General features: G+C 41.8%; 1 protein-coding gene across 1 annotated transcript in view; it reads left to right on the forward strand.

Annotated features, from left to right (window-relative positions):
* Positions 1–8,230: 8,230 nt before the first annotated feature.
* Positions 8,231–22,598, forward strand: part of col11a1a (collagen, type XI, alpha 1a) — a 60,668-nt gene continuing 46,300 nt past the window's right edge. Inside the window, exons 1-5 of the mRNA XM_068747777.1 lie at positions 8,231–8,345; positions 13,751–13,915; positions 14,207–14,420; positions 16,654–16,816; positions 21,955–22,080. Of these exons, the coding sequence (XP_068603878.1) occupies positions 8,231–8,345; positions 13,751–13,915; positions 14,207–14,420; positions 16,654–16,816; positions 21,955–22,080 (783 nt within the window). The remainder of the gene's footprint in view (positions 8,346–13,750; positions 13,916–14,206; positions 14,421–16,653; positions 16,817–21,954; positions 22,081–22,598) is intronic.

Here is a 22,598-nt window from a genome sequence, read left to right on the forward strand (position 1 = left end):
TAAGACTATAAATATAAACTTAAAAACTAGCAGCTGAGAGAATGACACAGAATGTTAAACGACATGATTCAATCAGGTGCAAACCTTTGGGGATGTGACATTCATTTCCATGGAAACAGAATCTTTTGCCTAGCTGGGTGTAAACCACTCATATTAAAGTCTCAATTGTCTGCTGAAGAACATGGATCATTCTGAAATCACTCCAAGGCCTCTGAAAGGACATGGTGGACAGCGTTCATGTGTGGTTGGTAGGGGTTTAGCCTGGATTGGACTAATGAGTTACAATCATACAAGAGTCCTTCTAATCAAACAAATATGTAGTATAATTAGCCTCCCTTTTCTTTTTATTTAGGTTTTCCAAACAAACACGTAACCTTTGGGATAAATTTTTGAAAATCAACCTCTCTTCTGCAATGGTCCTGAAACCACCCTTGAAAAATACGTATATGATATGAATATGTGATAAAACAGATCACAAAGCACCAATTTTCATTTCCAATTTACAAATCAACAATAAAATGGGGGAGAGGGAAGTAAGCATAATATTAAATAACAGAATAAGACTCCATGGAGGAACGAAATACAATTCCCAAGAGAAGATTACAGAGACAAATATACACATAATGTGCAGTACTGTCTCACAGCTAGAATTAAAAAACAGTTAAAATCTCATGTCAACATTATAACTGTTCTTCGCTGACATACTGATGCATGCGTCTTGATCTGAACCCGCCTCGCAATCTAATCTCAGCTTCATCATCACACTGCTTGTACCGTGGAAATAAAAATACAGTGGTAAAAAATGATCTCAGTCAGTGAGAGAGTAGAATAAGTAAGCCATAGGTCCGGATGAGAAATTATTTGCGGGCAATTTTGATTGAACTGATGCAGACAGCAGACAAGAAGCAGTTATCTGCAGTCATCGTCTGTCCACCGGAGAAGTGTGCCGTCTCTCTATTTACTGGTTGCCACTAATTCACCAACAACAACCGATAGGAATATAACTATAAGAACAAAAATACAGAGAATGAGAATTAATTAGAATTAGAACACAATTTATTTCTAGAGCCCCTGCCACACAAGAAATGCAGCTCAAAGGGCTTCAGATCTCACCAATAAAAAATGATAGAAAGAACATGTCAGATGAATAATGTAAACCAGGTAATGATAGTAAATCCGCAGATGCAGGAAACAGAGACAATATAAATAAAATATAAGATACAGTAATTAAAGTGCAGAATATTTATTTAAGTGCAACAGTTTTAAAAAGTAGTATTGCAGAGTAGATATGAAAAACTCGGTAAAGTGAGTAACTACCGCCTCAACACTAAAGTGAAGAGATGACTGTTTTACATAGTTTAAGGCCACAATTACCAAAAGCTGCATTCCCAATTTGCCTTTGATTGTTTCCGGGAACATAAACAAGCAGCAGATGATCGCATCATTCTGGGAGGCAAGGAGTGAACAAAGAAGTTAGAAATGTAGCCTGGTCCTTTCCCATTATGAATGAAGTCTTGGGATGTAAAACGATAAATTACAGAATTACATTTATGAATTTATTTATTTATTTATTTCTGGTTTATTTGAATGTGGACAAAGACAAAACATAGACACATGTAGCACAAGTATCTGATGCCTGCATTATAGCGCTTATAGCTGAAGCTAATTTGCAGCACTTGTCCGGACTCCGGACTCTGTTTTAGGGCCTTATGCACACACATGCAAAAAAACTTTGGCTATTAGTGGGAAGCTTGCAGATGTTGTTTGTTGAAACTGGTCGACTTATAAACAAGGCCAACACTAAAATTCTACTGCCAGTTCTTGTCATCTTTGCGGTTCTCCACAGAACCTTCTTTTTCCAGCCTCAGAGGAGACACATGCTGTCTTGTTTGTGAGGAATTTACTAATCATAAATGATGTCAAATCTTGTTCGGTTGGTACTTTTGAGTGAATGCAGAATGAACCAAACCCAATAAAGTTATAATTGTTTACACGTTCGGAGACAAAATAACACGCACTGAACAATATCAGGCATTTAAGGCACAATATAGTCTTTGAGGGGTTTAAAGGATCTCCTTTAACAGGGCCCTACAGTGCCTCGATCCTGCACGTTCCCCCCGATGGCCACAGAGGGAAGGCTAATGCACCTCAGCTCATGCCCAGGCTTTAAATGGACCCTTTCATGGTTGGGGGGACGGGGACGTGAGGGGCTCCGCGGTCCGCTAGTGTGTATTTCTAGCAGTCTACATGGAAAGTGAATAGCAAAGTGGAGGTCCTACAAGCTTCTTGTGATGGCTTACGAGAGAGTGGACCCCAACATGCAGAGACATAGACCAAAAGAAAGGGTTTAACAAAACTGTGCTGGGATAAAATAATAAGGCAAAATACAACACTAAGGGAAACCGGATGGGCAGGCGTCACAAAATACTTAACAAAAAACGAAGGGACCGGCTGGAGTCCAAGATACAAAAAAACCCACACATAAATACACAGCCTAGAACTAACAATGTGAAAAACAGCAGTAAGTACGGCAACACACGCTGAAAACGAACCAGCAGAGACTGCAACGGCGCCTGGAGCAACACGGGAGATCAGAGAAGGCCAAGGAACGGGTCTGCATGCGTGTTGGAGCGTCAACCATCTGGCGGGGAGCGGAACGTGGAGCCAGGTTGGAAGGAGCAGCTGTTGATGACTGGTAAAGGCTTTCAGGTGTGGCTCGTTGGAATCTTGTCGGTTCGTTCTGAGCCGCACCTGAAGGGCACGAGAGGAGAGAGGATGTGAGTCGACGGCACAGAAAGAGCAAATGAGCAAAACACAGGTTCATACCTCTTCTTCCTCCTCCATTGTGTCTCCATGTATGAGATTTTAAGTGAAAAACAGTCCTGGGCTTACTGGGGGGTTATTTGTGACATTGTCTGCAGGTGCTGGTGTGTACTATGGTATGGTAAAGTACATAGCCCCAAACTGAACCAACAGACAATGGATAGGGTATCAGTCCACTCATCTAATTCCAATTGGCAAGAAAATACAACTCATTTATCTGTAATATCACTGCTATTAGCAGCGTCAAGAAGAGTCAGCCTGTCTGTGTGTGTTTGACGAAGCCACACTGTCGCTTCGGTGTGGAATGCCAGAACCGAGTGACTGCCCCACCTTCAGGGATCCTTCAGCCTGGGCCTGATTACAGAAGCATGCAAGCAAAGCTAATAGTTTGAATGGATTATTTATGTTTATATGCAGTAATCTGGTGCCGACAGTGACTTGTGCAAATCCAGAAACACTCTTGAAAATTGAGCTTTATTCTCATTATTATTTACTCTTTTTATTGGTTGCACTCCATATAAAGTTGTCAGGATTTACAAACTATAAGTGGAAGACAACTTTCCGGTAGATCTACCAATTATGAATCAATCACAGAATAAACTGCACATAACCCAAAATCTAATCTATAAGGCAAAGTCACGCCCACTTTCATTTGAGCGCTATCAAACTGTAGTTTAGTAGTTACTGCCTTTGGTGGATTTGTCAGATAACAAGGTTTAGCTTGTATTTGGACACAAACACTAACAGCAAACAAATTGAAGATCTGACATAATGAATGGTCAGACTATGACTTAAATCATTTTCAGGGATCTCTTTAAAAACATCCCAGCAATCTATTCAAAATATATTTTTCTCTTAACACTAAATGTCCACCTCATGTTCACCACCAAAAGTCAAAATGTTGTGACACTCCAGTAGTTTTTAATTGTTTAAGTTTGGACCAATCATACGTTTGAACATTCACAGTATTTTGTGGATAATCTTACCCTATTGTGTTTTCATACAGTACCAATTAACAAAGGTTAACCTGAACATTTCGACGCTGGCAAAGGCTGTGATTGCGCTTTCATTGAGCCAGTTAGAAGACAAGATTAACAAGCTGCAAATATGTAATAACTGAATATGTAATAAATATGTTATAACTGAACCAGTAATAGTGCAAGCATCATCTCAATTAAAGAACTCCAACTCCAATTACAGTAAGGTACAAATGCCCCACCTAAAAACTCAACCAATCCCATTCTCAGCAATGCAAGTTAACAGTCCATATATTTTCTATGTCAACCAACACCTGGTGACAGAAGTGCTGCATACAGGCCATCTGGTATGTGTTAAGATGCTCATGTAACACTTACTAGAATGTATGTTGTACAATAGCTATTACTGGCTGCTGATGTGTTGTTGTTGTTGTTGTTTTTTTGTTTTTCATAATCCTTAAGTACATAAAATAACTTTTGGGAGTGAATCAAAGTCATTTCTGCTAAACAATGCTTCCAGACTAGAGGTGTGGTGTGGATGCTGGGTAGACCAGAGGTTGATAATGATGGCACACACAGTAGAGCTCAGTTACCAAGTCTCTAATCCTCAGTCCCAACCGCTCAAGTGATGCATTATTGATAAAGTGGAGAAATTGATGCAGCAATCAAAATGCCCATGGAGCTAGCAAACAGAGATATTCTGCTGTGCTCTTCAGCAATATGGCAGACAGTGTTTCAAACCAGTAAAAGGGTATGTATTATCTTATCTTGCACTGGAACATCAGCTGAGAGATGACCTTGAGCTGCAATGTGCTCAGATAGAAGGACATTCTGGGGGCATGAACAGCTTGTTGCATGCCTGGCTGTAAGATCACGGTTTCCCTTCTCTAATGTGAATCAGAACCAGGCTGTGTCCCATTATAAACACCTGCAGCACATCCCAGACTTCAGTTCACAATGCCGATTGTTCCTCATTGAGACAGATCTGTGTGTTTAGTAATAGTCACTGTGAGCAACATGCTAGGAGCAGCTTTACTGTATGTAGAAGCATCAGAGCACAATTATCAACGCTTAAATCATTAATCGATTTGAAGATTCAACAAGACCGTACATGTTTTATGGTAACGGATTGCAGCATCTTCATCGGCCTGAGACGCAAACTGAAGTGCCTTTTTTAAATTTAATATGGCAGTCTGAAATCCCAAGAGATCCCAGTCCTCTGTATCAGTTCTGCAGCCAATGCACATGTTTATAACAAAATTGTGTGTTTGTCTGAGGAAAACAAGTGACAAAAACCATATCCGCAAAGTTGTACGTTTTTAGTTTGCATGTGAAATGTGAAAATAGATTATTTTGCTTTTATTTCTGGTGTGCTACATGGTAGACCACGTAATAGATGGTTGCCACTGACACGGGGCTATCTTTGACAATGTAGAATCAAAAAATGCAAAACACAGCAAAGAAAACCTAAAATACTCCAAACAAATGAAACGCATGAGCTCAAGTTACTAAAAATCAGATTAGGCTTCCATTGAAAACCTTTCAGCCCTATTAGGACTTGTCCTTTGATATAAGGTTATAAAGTGTGTGTTTTTATTTCCTTATGAAATGATGTGGTCTCAAAAAGATGTTGGTGAAGTGAAGGAAGGTTTTCTTGCTTCTGCTAGACAGAGGAGTGGAGCTACTGCAGAGAAAGAGCTCTTTATACTCGCCTCTGTGCGGTGTGCAAACAGCGACTGTGGCGGGTGGCTGGCTCGAGTGTGCCTGCGAAGAGTTTTTATTTTGATAACATGTCGGGTAAAACTCAGACAAAATAGAAATACTTGTCTTATTTTAACATTTATACAGCAAACTTGCAAAAATGCACATACAGGTTATACAGTATTTGGGATCTTCTCAAAGCTCCCTTTTTACTTTAAAAATGTCGTTGTCCTCCCAGTGTTGTTTCGCTGCAACTATTTTAGATTCTTCCGATTATTTATTGCAAGGTGTTTAATGATATTCCACCTCCGACAGCAAGGATTATATAATTTGATAATAGCCTCATTGAGTTTATACATTACCTCATCCGACAGGATTTGACACATTCCTCGCATCTACCTTTTATTAGATCGATCTGTGTTTATTAATCCTCGAGACACATGTTGGGATTTCTTCTTCATGAATTAAGAAGAGTTGGTTCTGTATATTCTTTATAGGTAAAAATGTCCTCTCCCTCAGTTGCGCAGCAACTTATATTTTGATGTAGGATTTAAACAAAACAAGGTATTTTACAGTAAGTGAGTAAAAAAAACTGATTGTTTACCACTTGTCTGGCAGAATTGAGCTTTTAGACACACATTTTTAATTATATATAATGCTTTAAGGATTAGAACCAACTAATCAAACCTGTCTAAATGTCACAAACCTGAAGCTCTGCTAAAATAAATATTTCAAATATAATAAAATTATATTCATCTGTCTTAAAGTCTCCTGTGTTACATGGTATAGCAGCAGTTGCTCCGGCTCCAAAAATTAATGTACAGTTACTTTACATACTCAAGTAAATTAGCAGTTTGTCTTTTGGGGTGCATGTAACGTCCAGAAATCTTCCTGGTACTGTATGAAATACTGCAGTTTTCTACTTTTGGTCCCAGTGAACCTCTCACACAGACGTTGTGGCTTGTTTGATGGTGAGTTTACTGGCAGCATTCCAGAATGACAGGGGAATGTGACTTTCCTCATTGTCCATATTTTCCCCATCTGACAGGAAATCAAACCAGCAAACTTCAAATCGTGCTATACTAACCCCGAGGCTGCCATCTGCCACTGTAGCACATTTTAACTGCCCAATAGATGCTGTAACAAGAGGCTGCATAACAAGGCTCTTTTCATTATTTGATGAATTATTCTACGGATTGGTGCCTGGAAGATAATCGTAAACAGAGGGGAACCTCCTAGAATCTCACAATAGCAAGGCTGTGCGATGCACGCCTTCGTTGATTGTATTAATTTCTCATAAACCAAGACGTAAATAAGCAATTTGCTAACTTTAATCTGAACTGCTCAGACCTCCACAGGAACCCATGCGAGATACTCGAGCCCACTCTGCGAATGACCGCCCCAGCTCAGTCAGACATGAGACTAAAATGGAAGACGAAACTGCACAGGCAGACTTCTTTTTTTTTTTTTTTACTGAAAAATGGCTCTGTTTAGTGGCACTGGGCTTCAGGGTGGAGCATCTGATCCAGTTTGGCTGGAAGTAAGTTTAGTTAAGTGTTATGTCTGGGTAAGAAGGAAAAGTTGGATAACAGAGAGAGTCCGCTCAGGGTCCACGCCCTCACTAGAGACATGACAGATGCCGAATATCATCATGGACTGTGTGGACTCTATCTAGGCTTATAAAATAAAGCAGGTTATGGAAATTTTATTACATGGCTAATTGATATATAGTCAAAATGTATAACATTAACACATTATATATCACTGATTTCCATCCAGTTCCTGTGGGCAATCGGATAAAGAGAACTCAATAGGCTTTAGTTCACCAAGACGTTCTGCACATCCCTGAAAGTGTGTGATGAAAGCATCACAGTATTTCAAAAGATCTTCCCTTGTCTCGTGTTTTGATTTATGCATCGAGCAGCTCTAGAGTTTCCTTTCATTTCAATACCCCGCACAATTAAAATGCTTTCATTTCTGTCCAGTACAATGCACATTCATTTGATGCTGTGTTTGTGAGCCTTAACACAATATCTTAATATACCTTAATAATATAATTATTAACATACATATTTTTATGTTTTTTATTAATTTATTCAAGTACAGTTATTAGAACACGTTGCTATGCGTTAAGAGTTCATATACAAATAAAATGCTGTTTTCTTGCAGCTAATTAAATCAGGTTTCTACTCAAATGTTATTCGCAAAATGATATTATAAGGTAATAAACAGCCCTGCATGTGCATTTCTTATACTTCATTATTAAGAGGTCGTTGCCAGCTCTGTCGCTGTTCAACCTGCTTCTCGTCTCTCTTCAGGCGCACTCGAGAGAGACTTTGGTTTCCTCAGAAAGCTGATGGGAGGACTCGAAGGAGACTTTCAAGCCCCGTGATTTGCTAATCGGGGGCTGGTTCTCCTGTCACGTCCCTGTAATCGTGGCTCCGGTTTGTGGCGCTCGCCCAGCCCTCTTGTCCGCGGACGCACCAAGTGTATCGACTGCACTTCGTGCGCTTTTGGTTAAAGCCCGACTCCCTTCACTGTGAAGGCTGGGCACTGGGGAGGAGGACCGGGGGCCTCGGTGGAGCTGCAAGAAGAGGCTGAACTCCTTATGGCTTTCCTGTAGGACAGTTACCGTCATCATTTTTGGGATTGTGGAAGGGACGTCATTAAAAAAAAAAAAGCACCTGAAGTCGCCCAAAAGTTGTATTCACTTGTGGGGCGCCCCGACCATGGAGATGCAAAGGTGGTCCACAAGGTGGAAAACGAAAAGGTGGTTTATGGATTCCACTGTAACGGCGTTCATCACTTTAATCCTGCTTCTCGACGCTACGAGTATCGGAGCAGGTAAGATTATTAGGGACCAAACGTCTGTGGTAAACTTTGATCTGACTGAAAGGGGACGGAGGTGCGACCCGCAGGGAAAGCTGGCGCAGATTGGTGCGTTAATATATTTACCTGGACACAGTGGCGCCGCGCGTTTCACGCCAATGTTTGTTCGATTACGCACGAACACAAAGTTAGTTAACAGCAAAGCTGTTCCCTGCGCACTGCTTCAGGTGATTAGAGCCTGCTTTAGACATCGCGTGTTCTCATGGCTAATTGCGTGAGGTGATTATTTTATTGGCCAAAAAGCGTTCATGAACGCAACGTTTGCTGGGAGTAACTTTTACGCATGAATGGCGCGCGTCCACGCCGGACATGAGACACTCCGCCTAATTAAATTCATCCTACACTGCTGGTCCGCGCTCAGCAGAAACACATCGGGGTTCCTGGTACTGTGTTTTATTATTATTATTTTCTGGTTGAAAGGAAGGTCTGTGTTTGGAGCGTGGTCCACTGGGTGGATGTTGACATGGTTAGCAGGGTGGACTTCCTCAGCCTGGGGACACTGGACAATGGTCACATCGGGACTTTAATAACACAACTAACAAATGTTTAATTGTACAAAATACCAGATAAACCTAAATGACTCATTGTAATCTTGCATTTCTTGCCAGGCTGATGGGGTATCGTCTTTTGTCATATTAACTGGGGTAGATGACAAATTAAATTCTCTGTGACACATATCTTTTCGGATGTTCTGTCACTTCATGGATTCGTGTGATGATATATTTATTGCGGAACCGCAGTTTACCAAGGCCTCAATAAATCTCAGGCCTGTCACATCAGAGTGCAGGGACCCCTGCTGATCTGCAGGGGGCTCGGTGGTCAGGGAGGTTCACCCTTTCTCCACACTGCCCTGGTCCACACTGAAGCCCAAAACCTGGCTTGTGCAACCTCCCTGGTGGCCACCGCATCCCCTCGATCTTGCACTTAGATGTCTGGTCAAATGCAGGACAAGGCTCTGTTGTGTGAGCGGCGGGAATGCTTCCCCTCTAAGTACTGAGCAGTTGTTTGATGATGGTGCTTGTTGCACTTCCCTATGATTTCAGAGCCTTCAAAGAGTTTGGCTTGCATATTGGCCTAACCTGTAGCCATAATAGCCACAAGTCACAGGGCTCAGGGTTACACAGGCCTCACGCTTTGACCTATTCGAGATAGCTCTCTACAGATTTATTGGCCCAAACAAGCTTTGCCGATTTTCCCAAATGGATATTCCGCCTGCTGTGAGTTTTTAAAAAGGCTTTGTGGACCAAAGGATGATGAATCCTTTCTATTAATCAAGTTAAAGTAAGAAATCATGTGATGTTTGTTCATGGAGTGTCAGTGGTATTTTACTTTATCATGCACAAATCAGATGATACCTCTTTTCACTCGTTTGCTTGCTTTAAGTTCATTCTATAGCCTGTTGTTTCCTGCTAGTGGAATTATAATAATTAATTATTATATAATTATATAATTAATTATTATATAATTAATTACTGAACATACCATCTCTTTTTTTTTTTAAAGAAGTAAAATATTCTGCTACAGGCTCAGTGTTCCACTGTCTCCAGTCAAAGCTGTTTCTGCAGGGTGCCTTCTCCATCTAGCAGTGTACAGACACGTTTTCTCAGCCCCCGGGGCACAGGCTCAGATGTGCATTCCAGCAACAAAGCTAGAATTTTCAGCGCCCTCTCCCTAATGTGCTCAACAGGAACATCAGCTAATCAGCTCCTTGCTTGATTTGTGTCCCTGGATCATTCGGAGACAAGCTTTTTCAAATCTGGATGATCACAATGGCTTATGAGAGATCGCTTTTTCAATTGCATGGCCCGTTTGGATTAAAATAGGCACCGCACTACATGATAAACTGTGCTGATATTCGTGGAAGCAGAAGCTAAAAGTAATAAGGAAAGGTTGAAGGGGAAGAGCAAAGGGGGGGGGGGATCTGGGTAGGTCTCAGTGAAGTTTCTCTGGTATGACACCAGTATAAAGCTGTCTTGTTTTAGCCGGCAGCATGGTAAAATTTTAAGGAAGGAGTGAGAGAGCGAGTGGGAGGGAGTCGGAGGGGGGTATATAGAGATAGAAATTCTGGCTGACGATATTATTAGAGTCTCAGGGTGCTGCAGGTGAAAAGGCCCTCCTCCATTTACCGACCAATTTCACCTCACTGTAAAGATGCAAGGAGTGAAGATGACATGGTGGGACAGGACCAGGTTATGCTGTCCTTATGTTCAGGTCCTTCATATTATGCAGCAGAGGATGAGTTGAGTCAGAACTTCTTGGCTTGTGGCCAGAGAAGGATGTCGCGTTAGCTCGTGGAACACCTGCGGGCATGAAGGAGATGGAATATCTCTGTACCTGAAGGTCGCCCTTCATCCTCCTCCCTTCTCATCCCACTTTGTTTATGTAGCTTGCATAAAGATGTTCAGAGGGCTCAATAATATGAGCGATGGAAACTCTCTGGCCCGATTTAAGTCTCTAGCTCAGCTTCATGGCAACTTCTGCCTGGAGCTTTGTGGCCTGTTTAACCAGCCCCGAGGGCAAAGTCACACCGTGCGCACTCATCTTCCCACCTTAATGGATTGGTCACTGTTGATGTTTTCTTGGCACCTCTGTGCAAAGGTCGTTGCCTGTCCAAATTGCCGCATCTGGAACATGTGAGTCCCGGAGTTTGAACTGAAAGCATCTCTGCAGGAACTCACAATGAGGTCCTCAGTTCAGTGTCCAAAGTAAGTAGGTGGTTCATCCTCATCCTCTCAAGCTAGAAAAGGGGCAGAGTTGTCCTCTGCAATGGACATTCCTACGGGCGGTTTGCTGATTTTGCCCTGAACTTTTCTTTTTCTCCTGATTTTTTTTGTTATAAATATGCATTATCTTTCCTTTACATCCTGTTGAAACAGGCCAGTGAATTTGATTGCGGGACAGTCCGTGGACACTAAGGACACCCACAGTAATCCAGCATGACATTCCCTTATATAGACATACAGTTTTTGTCCTTCTAAGTACAGTGCTGACGAGTTATTTGATGATGATCCTTGTTCACGTCCCTGTGATTTCAGATCAAGTTCAGGCTGCCTTTGCGAGAGTAAAACTATATATTAGTTTTTTTTGTATGTGTTTTTTCCAGTCAGACTTTTTCAATATTTTCTGTCGCTTGCCCTCCATTGTTTCCGACAAGGCCAAAATCATCGAGCCATGGAATCGGCATAGACTGTCTGATGAACTATTTCTGCTATGCTTGCGGTGTTTTCAGTTTATAAATCAATTGTCGTCCCCAAACAGAAAGTAATTCCACAGCTGGAAGACAACCAGAGAGCCTTGAGAGACATCACACTTTTCTGAATCAAGTAGCTGAATAAACTTCCTGGGGGATTTGACCTCTACATGTTAACCCAAACAGTGGCTTTAGAGGTGCCAGACGAGGCTTTAAGACGCCTTCAAATGCTTATTTACCCAACAATAACTGATTGTCAGAGTGTTTTTCCATTTGTGCTCCTTATTTCTGCCTCTTTTAGGCACTCTCCTATGAGAAGTTGTAATGTCTACTTTCTACATGCCCATTGAACCATTAAAGCAAGCTGTTGGGTATGGATTTTGTTAGACGAATGTAGGTTGTTGTGTTGCATTTTGTACAAATTTATTCTCTCTTTGGACCCTATATACTAAAACATATCGCAGCTACAAATAACTCACCTAACAAAGAGTCTTTACACTGCAGCGCTTAAGTCTCTCCCCATCATACTCACATAGTTATGGTTTTATACTGAGGCTGTTTTGATAAAGAGGCATAATTATAGTGCTGTGCAGCATGGTGGCACAGTGGGTAGTACTGTTGCCTCACAAGCAAGAAGGTTTCCGGGTTTGTTTCCTTTCTGCGTGGAGTTTGCATGTTCTCCTTGTGGCTGTGTGGGTTCTCTCCAGGTTCTCCGGCTTCCTCCCACCTCCGAAAACATTCAACTTAGGTGATTTGGTCACTCTTTGCCTAAGTGTGAGCGTGAGTGGGGTGTCTGTCTTTCTGTGTGGCTCTGCGACGAACTGGCGACTTGTCAAGGGTTTACCCCGGCTCTCACCTGTCGTCAGCTGGAATAGGTTCCAGAGTGCAGCCTGTGACCCGGATTCTGATAAGCTGCTGAAGACAAGAAGATGAATGAATGAATTATAATGCCTTTCCCACGGGCAAACTCGAGCCACACAGGCTCCTTTATGTGTGAAGCCCATCATAGTGGAGAGAGTGTTTCTGATCCAGGTAAACCTATCCAGGTATTTGGTCTTGGACTGGCCTTGACAGAGACACTTCCTCAAGAAGACAGTGTCACCTAACTGGACTCTTCAGAGAAGTGTTGTTTAATGGTGAGGGTTTTACTGAGTGAATGTTATTTCATTGTTAGTGAAAGGTCTAATTTGATTGATTATTCCCTGAAGTGCTATCTGATGGCCAGACTTTCACAGACTCTCATTAGGTCTTAGATCTCTGACGTCTCTCTCTTTGTTCAAACAAAGAAGAACATTTTGCTTTATTCAGTCTTATAAAACACACTCCATGAAAATGAAACACACATGATCTAAAATAAATCATGAACGAAATCTCTCCTAAATCATTTTTGCTTTGTTTTCAGATAAGATCAAGAATGTCACGATTCATTAAACTTTAGTCTCATTTTATCCTATCATTATAGTTTAGGTCTAATCATAGGGTAATTATACAAACACACGAATAATCATTTCCCTTTATTGGCACTGTTCCATTTATATTTAGACTGTCGACTGAAACCCCCAGTCATAGACGAGTGCCTCCCTAAATGGACCTACCTTTCTGGCTCTAGCGTGGCGGCGTCGTGGCTCTGTCGAGTATTTTTTTGGTTTTTGGTATTCTTGCTTTTGAATGCTTCCTTTCTTCTGCATTACACCTTTCAAGTTATTTTGCTCACCTTTTTCGGTTGGCTGTAAGATAAACTATTCTCACAGTACTGGTAGTTCTATGAGTTTAGCTTTGGCAGCAGATGAACCCATGACATGTTCATGTTGTCTATCAATCCTATGTTAAATTCTGGATGGATGGATGGATGATGAAAATAATCTGCGGGTAGTATAATTCTGCACATAGCAAAATAAGTGCAGCCATATGAGGCCATTGATGGTTGTCAATCCAATCCAATGGTATCTCTGTAAGGTGCGGAAGTATCTGATTATGGTTAATCTGGTGACCTGCTGGTCAGACATTTTTGGTTTTCTGAGTATTTTGAAGTTGCCCCGTGTTTCAATGAGGCTGTGGCAAATGTCCATGTTGTCCATGTTAGTTATCTATCATTCATGTATCGATTGATTGCTGTAGATCATTACCAATATTGTGACCTCACTGTTGTCTCATCTACTCTCCCAATCAGCAGAACCAGTGGATGTGCTAAAAGCATTAGAATTTCAAAGTTACCCAGAAGGAGTGAGGAAAACATCAGGATTTTGCACAAACCGAAGAGCTTCAAAGCCGGACTCAGCTTATAGAGTTGACAATCAGATCCAGATCAGTGCCCCCACCAAGCAGTTATTCCCTGGTAAGTTTTTATTTTGCTACCTTTACCCTCTTTCAACCATCATGGTCCTTATTTGTTCTTACTCCATGAAGTTTTGGACTTGTCATTGTGTTCTTATATAGAACATATAGAATTTGATCGAGAAGCATTTAAAATAAATAAATTAGCAATGGATTGTGGTTTAAAATTGTAAGATGGGGCCTTGTTGCATTGAGATTTGTGGGTAGTAATTGTAATATCTTAAAAATATTATGATGTCCTCTGTCGCGATGCCGTTAATGATCTGCTTGCATTCACCTTTTGGTCTCGCAGGCGGTGTTTTTCCCGAGGACTTCTCCATTCTGACCACAGTGCGCCCAAAGTCTGGCCTCCAGTCTTTCTTGCTGTCCATTTACAATGAACAGGGAGTCCAGCAGCTCGGCGTGGAAGTGGGACGCTCACCTGTCTTCTTGTATGAGGATCAAACCGGCAAGCCAGCACCGGAAGATTACCCTCTGTTCCATACTCTCAACCTTGCCGATGGAAAGTACGTCAGCTCTGAAACATCCACTCACATCATATAGCACAAAACAAACAACACCCATGCACCCTCAGACTCAAGCTGGCTTGGACAAATTGTGTGGCATGCAGAGAGGAGAGGGGAGGTAAGCTGCAGAAAGTGACTTAGGGTCTGGGTTCAAACGAATGACGCAAGGCTAAACAAATTGATAGCCCTGACAAAACTGGATGCAAAGCTGTACAGCATTCAAATTGTACCTCAGGCTGATACAGTCAGTTCCTTCAGGAAAATCAATGGTTTTATCACGCTGGCTTTTTTTCCACGTTATTGCCTAATGCATTATTCATCTATGCTGAAGAGTTTTTCTTTATATTTATATCGTATGTATTTTCTAGTTGCGGTGGATTCAGTACCAAATTGATTGTAATGAAACTGTGATTCTTCTGGATGAAAACCAGAAAACAGCCCAGCTCTTTCCATTGTTGCACCACAGGCGCTCATGACAGGATTATCCCGCTCATCAGGGGGTCTTTGGGCACAGAGACAGGGAGACACTGGACTATTGGGGCACAGCGGGGACTGCTATGGGCAATCTGACCTCATCCACGAACTCACTGGCTCTGTTATTTTAGAGAGGCAGGGGTGGAAGGAGGAGTTAAAGGGGTCACCAAAACTTCCTCTTTACCCCTTTGGATTACCTCACCCAACCAGAAACAGCTGTCCTAACCTTTTCACATAAACCTGATTATCTGGACCCAGGTTCAGAAATCCCACTTTACCCACTGAGAGCTTCACCTGGCATGAACCAATGTGCAGGGGAATAAATCATAAGACGTAGTCCAGATAAACGTCATCGTGTGAAATAGTATTTGATTTAGTATTGCTCTTGTTGGGCCTGCTATATGATAATAGTGTGTTTTCTGCGGTTTTCTGGAAACACTTTTATGGCAGAAACTTGATTAATGAGATCTATTATGTACACAGTTATGAAAGGAGGCTTTCAAAATCCTTCAAGGGTCTCATGTCAGCAATAACTCCAATAACTCTAGTCTCATGTGCACGTTGTAACAAAGCCAGCTTTGTTTTGGTCTTGTTGTCTAATAAGCGGTGTTCCCTGTAGAAGATTTTTAACTCTTCTCGGCCTGAATGCATTCCAGCTGCAGGCCTCGTCTAAATCTTCGCTCCCTGACGCCCAGGCTGAGTATAGTCTGCAATCCCTGTGGATGTATTCATCCTCACCAGAAGCACACGCTGAGCTTGAAAAGAGAAGCACACTGATGATTATTTATTAGGTGAAGAAGAGTATTATCCACTGAATGGGAGAATCTTTAGTGATGTTTTATACTGCCTGCTTTATATTATGTGAGATTTTGATAATTGTGCTTTTCCTTGCACCTTATCACTGCTTATATTATAATGCACCTCAACATTGTTTAAACCTTCATGCAAGGTGGCAAGGAATCCTCCCTAATGTGCTCCTGAACCCAGTGAGTGTAGAGCATTTATTTTCGTCCTAATCGCTACTGCAGAACCCTGTGCCTTCCAATTGTGCCTTCCAATGAGAATCAAACATTATGTTAGATGTTAAATTGTCACGGACTGTTATGATGATCGAAGTTCCGCTTCCCATATTTCTTACACTGCCGACGGTGGTGCCAGTTCTCATCTTCCACCTCAAAACAATGTTATGACTGTGTCTCCTGCGCTGCCAGGGCAGGCCTTCCTGGATCCCGACACACACTTTCCACAATGTTCACCATGTCTGTCATGCCGAGTAACCAAGAAGGAGGATTAAGTTTTGAGTTTAATGAGTGTAATCCCGTGTTAAACAGGGCCAGAGTGTGGGGGCAAGAATGTGGTCCACCACTGCCTGGAATGCAATAGCCCTTAAGTGCAGTAGCAAAATGGGCCGGTGGCGAAGGTGGTGTCAGACTCACGTGTGACCATGGTTAACCCTCTGCATATTAGGGTGCTGACCATCACAGCAAAAAATAAAATAAAACTCTGAAGTCCTTGTTTTTATTTGGGCCTTTTTATTTCTGTGATGGATCCCATCCTAACAGAGACCTCATTTGTGTTTTAGATACGTTTTGTTGTCTAAAACTGGATTATATAATGTGATTCTTATTAGACCACACATTGTACACAATGTTGACTTCCCCCCATAAAATATTAATGTTTCTTTTCATGCTTTATAAGTCTAAAAATGTATTATCAACATCTTTAACCTTTCAGTTGTCCTTGCTGTGCCCTTGTCCAGGTGGCACCGCGTGGCCATCAGCGTGGAGAAGAAGACAGTCACCATCATCTTAGACTGTAAGAAGAAGATCACCAAGCCTCTCCTCAGGGGCGACCAGGCTTCCATCAGCACCGACGGCATCACTGTGTTTGGCACCAGAATCCTGGATGAGGAGGTCTTCCAGGTAAAGCTCTGAACTAGTAATTAGGCTGCTTGCATGACATACTGGTGCTTTTACTTGGCTACATGTTGGCATACTGAGAATAAATTAATTTAGCAAGCATCAATACTAAATGTCCAGGTTTCAAATGCCTGAAGTACTTTCCTCAAGTCAGTTTTAGTTTTGGTCGTGTTAAATTGGGCATCCAGACATTAGCTGTAGCCATAAAGACATATGGATATGACAGAAATAATATTGTTTTGTTGTTTTGATGCATGGGCATGTTTACATTCAAGTGTTTTATATTACAATGTAGAAGAGCCTTAAGAGCTTTGAGCTTTTCTCGTGTTGAACTCTTATACGATGTGATTGGGATGTTTTGGTGTGTGTTATTTACTACTGCTCTTACTGTCTTGTTACTTTATGTATAAGAAATAACAATAGCTGGTGACTGTATACTCGGTGGCATTTTGAGGTTGACCTCAGCCAGGCGACTCGCGTGTGTCTGTGAAGCACACGTGGCTTCTTTTGATATGCTCTCATCCTTCTCTGATCCTTTGTCAAAGCTTCTCTTTAGCTTGTAATTAGATATACTTAAGTGCCACAGGAATCTCACATGTTTAGGTTTAAAAAAAAAAGAAAAGAAAATGTCTTGTTCAAATATCCTATTGGTTTGATTGCTTTTCTGATGGTTTGCTTAAAGAGAGTGCTTTAAACACACGTCATTTAAATACTGTGTGTTGTGATGTGATCTCTAGGGAATAAGCAATCCTGGCACCTTGTTTACCGAGGTACAGCCGGAGGCAATTATGCATTAAGTCTTCTGCAAATGATTTATATATATTATATGATTTTTGCAGAACGTATCAAAAGGCTTTAGTAGATTTTAAGAGCATTCTGCTGAAAATGTTCTCCGAGAATGGGAAAGATATGATTAAGTTTTGACATCAGGTCAAAGATCAAGATGCAGCTCCAGGATATTGCAGAGTTTGTGTCCTGCATAAACCCGTGCCACATGCACAGCATGGTGCATTTACCGGTAGACATAAAATGATTCAAGGCCCGAAACGCAATGTAAGTCACAATTTCCAATGTTATTAAACACAGCGTAATGGATATAATGAATTTATGCAAATCCACACCTTTTAGCTTTATGCTTTGTTATAATGATTGGTGCCTGGGATTCATGTTGCCTCCTTCTGTAGAAGGTCTTTAAATGCCACTGAAGCGCTGGTTTGTTCATGAGCTGAAAGAAGGATGAGGGATTATTGTGTTGCATTGTTTGTATGAGTGATGCCGCTACTCCTGTCCAAAGATCAGTCTAACTACATGGCTCGTCATGGATGCATGTTTTGGGGCCATTTAGCTTTTTTGCTGCTTGTTATATCTTTGCTTTTTCTCTCTCTTGCATTGTTTCCTCCATGTGCGACACTGAGGTCATTCATTAGATGCAGTTGTTGACTGAAGAAGAATTAGGTAACACAATGAGTTTTAGGGACGTTTTCTACATTATTTGATGACATTTTTTGTTTTTTGAAAAAAATAATTCTTCATTATGTCAGTATGGAGGACATAAAGATTATTTTAGCCTTATTTTGAAATATACTCAGGTTTTATTTCAATCTTCATATCAGTTTGTTGTGTGGCTGTTGCCGCTATCTGATTGGACTGGGACCCTGACGGTGATTACTGTGTTATTTTACTCAGTACAAAGGATCTAGTGATTTTTTTGGGTAGAATGATTTATAAACATATTTGCGTTTCGTATTGATTAGATTCACGAGAGGGCATTAAAGCCAACTTTTGTATGAAACAGCGTGCCCACTCAGACATTGGCCAGTGGAAAGGCAGAAAATATGAACCTTAAGCAGGTTAACAGGGTCTTCTCTGTGTGATTTTTGGAACAGGTCTCCTGTCTGTTCTTTGTCCCGAATCCCCCCTCAGAGATCCGATGCATGCTGGGATATAAGGGGAAATATATCCCATCTGCATGAAAGCTATATTCAGAAGGTAATGAGAATAAACTAGATGGTGAAACTAGTCAAAGGTATGCAAACTCTCCTACAGACCTATTGTTGTTTTATTTAGATTGAATTACACTATAGTTTATATATGAGGTAATATAGCAGCGAAGTTAACAAGCTGTGAGGTAGATCTATCTCCTTATAAATTCTCTAATAATAAAATATTTTCTTCATGTCAAAATAATAATAATCAGACTCAAGATGTGTTTTTGCAAGCTGAACTCCATTTTTCATAAACCTCTATTCATAGCATACCTGCCTCAGGTTGGAGGCGACCACTGGGCGACCACTGGTTTGGATGAATGGGAGCCTTTCACTGGCCCCTCAAGCTTTCCTCATTTCCCCATCTCCTCCCTTCACTGCATATTCTTCCCTGCCCACCACCTCTTTCTCCATCCCCACCCTACCCACCTCGAAGCCATGAGACCCTGTATTCACGTCTGCCTGACAGTACTTGTCTATTCTCTAATATGCTGGGCAGACGTACTGTATGTCAAAGGGCCAGCGGTGATGACTACTTGTTCTTTGAGGCCCTCCACTCACCCTCTAATCACAGCATGATGCACATTTCAGTAGAAATAAAATAAAAGCGTTAACAGAAGCAACCAAACATTAATATTGCCGCAACCTGACGATGAGGATACTCCTCAGGTCAGGGTGTCAACCGCTGGGAACTGTGTTAACCTTTTACCCCTGTGTGTGTATTTACATGGTGCATTGCAGTGCTTATAGAGAAAGGTTTCTGTGCCGTCACAGCTCTGCATTAGTGGTTGACTGGCTCTTAAAATGAAATTGTCGAAGTCTTGCGGAATCATGCAGCTAAATACGTACTGCACATCCCATCATGCACACACGGCACCCCCATAAGACTGCAGGCCTTTTTCATTGTCTCATTCTTTATCGATGTGTGTCATCTATAAAGATGACACACATCATCTTCACAAACTCTGCCTATGCTGAACAGCGCATATAATGAGACAAAATGTATTCAAGGATGCAAATATTGCTCTTGACCCCCTCCCTCCTCCTGCTCAATCGCTCTCTTGCTGCCCTCTGACAGACTGGTACATAACATGCAGCCTTGCGATAGAATTGGTTTTTGAGCGGCACTGTGCTTGCATTCAGGAGGGGCATATTTCTGAGTTCTGGCCAGGGTCTTTTATCACAGCGGTCCACGATGGATGACAGGACCGTAACCTCAGCATAACTCTCCCCAGATGTTTGACAGCACAAAGCATCTTTTAACATCCCAGCTGCTCGCTCAAAATACCCCTCTGCATGTTGCTGCATCCCTTACCTGACATCAGTTTGTATATGTACTGTACTTTACCTTGGATTGGTGAGATGACTCGTTTGATATGCGACTTGATTGGAATCTATTTTTCTTCTGGAATGATACTGCACAATTTAAGGAGGAACTCTTCCCACAAGATTGGCATTTCTATCAAAAAATGGTCCTTATTGTAAATAAATATCACACGCCCTCCACGCGGTGTGAAGATGTTAACTGATGAGATGTTCTTCTATATGAAACAGTCCAAGCTTTCCTAGTCGTGCCGATTCGGGCTCAGGGTCAGGCACCGCGTCTCCACATTCTGTTTGTGTGCAGACCGGTGGCGCTCAGACTTGGACTAATTAGAGCTGACTCTAGGCTGCGTTCAAGCATTCACTGTTGGTCTTAGGGTGACACTTGAGGTAATACATGTCATCCTGACTCAGGTTGAGGCTTGATCTCTCTTTCTTTCCCAAACACATATATAATGCAGACCCTCAAGCGAGGTGGTTCCAGACATGGCAACCATAAGTTGACTCTACCCATGCCTGCTTGTTGTTGAAGTTTACGGTGACTGAAGTAAATGACTTGAGCCAGATGTAAATGTTTGTAAGTTTTTGAAGTATGACGGATATGCGCTGTCACACATGTGCAGCGTCACATCATTCAGCCACCTGAGAAGAACCCTGAGAGCAATCTGTGGACTGTCAAAGCGAAGCTGTGTTGTCACATGTTGATGGATGGTTGCACAGTGAGCGTTTGAAGGAGCACTGCCTTTTTTCCCCAAAGGACAAGTCTTAGCACATGGCTGTTTATACGAAGGCACATGTTAAGGATCCATAGCTCCAGCTTTAACACAGGACGGACACACACACACACACGCACACACATTCTCCTGACAAGTCCCAGCCTGCTTGGTTTCTCCTGCTCCTCACTGGCAATTGCCTGCTTTGCTCCTCGACAGTCGGTTCCTCTGCTGACACGAGCGCAACGGGACTTTGTATTCAGCTGCCAAACACCGAAGCCAAAGACATGCCTCTTCATCCGCCTTCCAAGAACCCCCTCATCAACGCTCCTTGCAATGTGTATAAAGGCCCACAAACCAGCCTGCAGGAACTCAAGCAATTATGGAAAGAGATAAAAAAAAATATTTTTACATGAATTTGAACAAAATCCAATGAATTTCAACAAACAATGAAGACTTACAACAATGTTACAAATTGTTCCTATATCTACATATAATTTGCATAAAGCAAAGTGCTCAAACTGTGAATGTTAATAAGCAAACCTCAATAAAATGTAAATTCAAATTAAAGCAATATAAAAATGTAAAAACCTGTTTTGGAAAAAAGGACTTATGTGTATTTCCCCTAAAAAAATCCATGTTCTCTTGAAAGTCATTGAAGTCGTCCCACGCTGTACTTACTACTGACGTGCACACGCGGCCATGCCAGGTGTTGCCTTGATCATGCATGTTTATTTGATTTGAGATAAACCGAGCTGCTGATAATAATAATTATTCTCCCAGCATCTGAACTTAGTTTCCTCCCTGCGCCATGTGAGTTTGTGCTGTGGGGGGTGAGTGTCTGGCTGTTTAATCATACGTGGGGGTGTCGGGGGGGGGGCAGTATTTAGTCTGCCAGACTCTGTAAGTGTTTGGGACCTAAAGTGATCCCATCTGCAATTTAAGATTTGCATTCACCCAGCATGCGTGAGTGGATGAGCGAGATGTGACATGACCGTCGTGCCAGCTCTGTCTTGTCTTGTTATATTCCATCAAGCTTCATAAATACTTCATAATAATAATTATTATTCTTGTATGACGATAGTGAGCTGACTCCAGCTTCTCTGTCTGATTCTTTCAGGGTGACATCCAACAGCTCCTGATCGTGCCTGATCCCAAAGCAGCATATGACTACTGTGAACATTACAGCCCAGACTGTGACACTCCACATGGTGATTCCCTGCAGGCCCAGGAGCCAGAGGAAGAGGTCAGTCATCCTGGGATGGTGGGCGGGACATCCTGATTAGCAGTTTGGAGGCAGACACAGACACACAGCTGCAGTGACTTCAGTTTTCTGAAACAGTTTAGTGATTTAATGAATGAATGAGTGTGGAATGTTTTCGTTGATGCTCTAAAATAGAGAAGGCAAGGCTTTTGAAACATTTCTTGATGTCTATGACATGTAAAAACACAGGAGTTGGTTCATCATCAGAAACAATTCATTGTTCACATCTGGCCATACCGTATCCAGTGATGTCATAACAGGGTATCCAATCAGCTATCAAAGGTAAAACAGCGACTGCAATGCCCTTGGTGGAGGTGTGAGAAGATCCAGTCTTGCTTGAAATTATTTTATACCATAGAAAGGAGTTTAGCAGCGGCTGGCTGCCCTGCGGTCTCTATATACCATAATCACTGTTATAAATTACCACTTATATGGACATTGTGGTTGTTTACTGAGTTTAGTGCAAATAGAAATATGAAGTAATATAATAACCATGAACA

This window comes from Brachionichthys hirsutus, chromosome 14 (genome assembly GCF_040956055.1).
Source record: "Brachionichthys hirsutus isolate HB-005 chromosome 14, CSIRO-AGI_Bhir_v1, whole genome shotgun sequence".
NCBI lineage: Eukaryota > Metazoa > Chordata > Actinopteri > Lophiiformes > Brachionichthyidae > Brachionichthys > Brachionichthys hirsutus.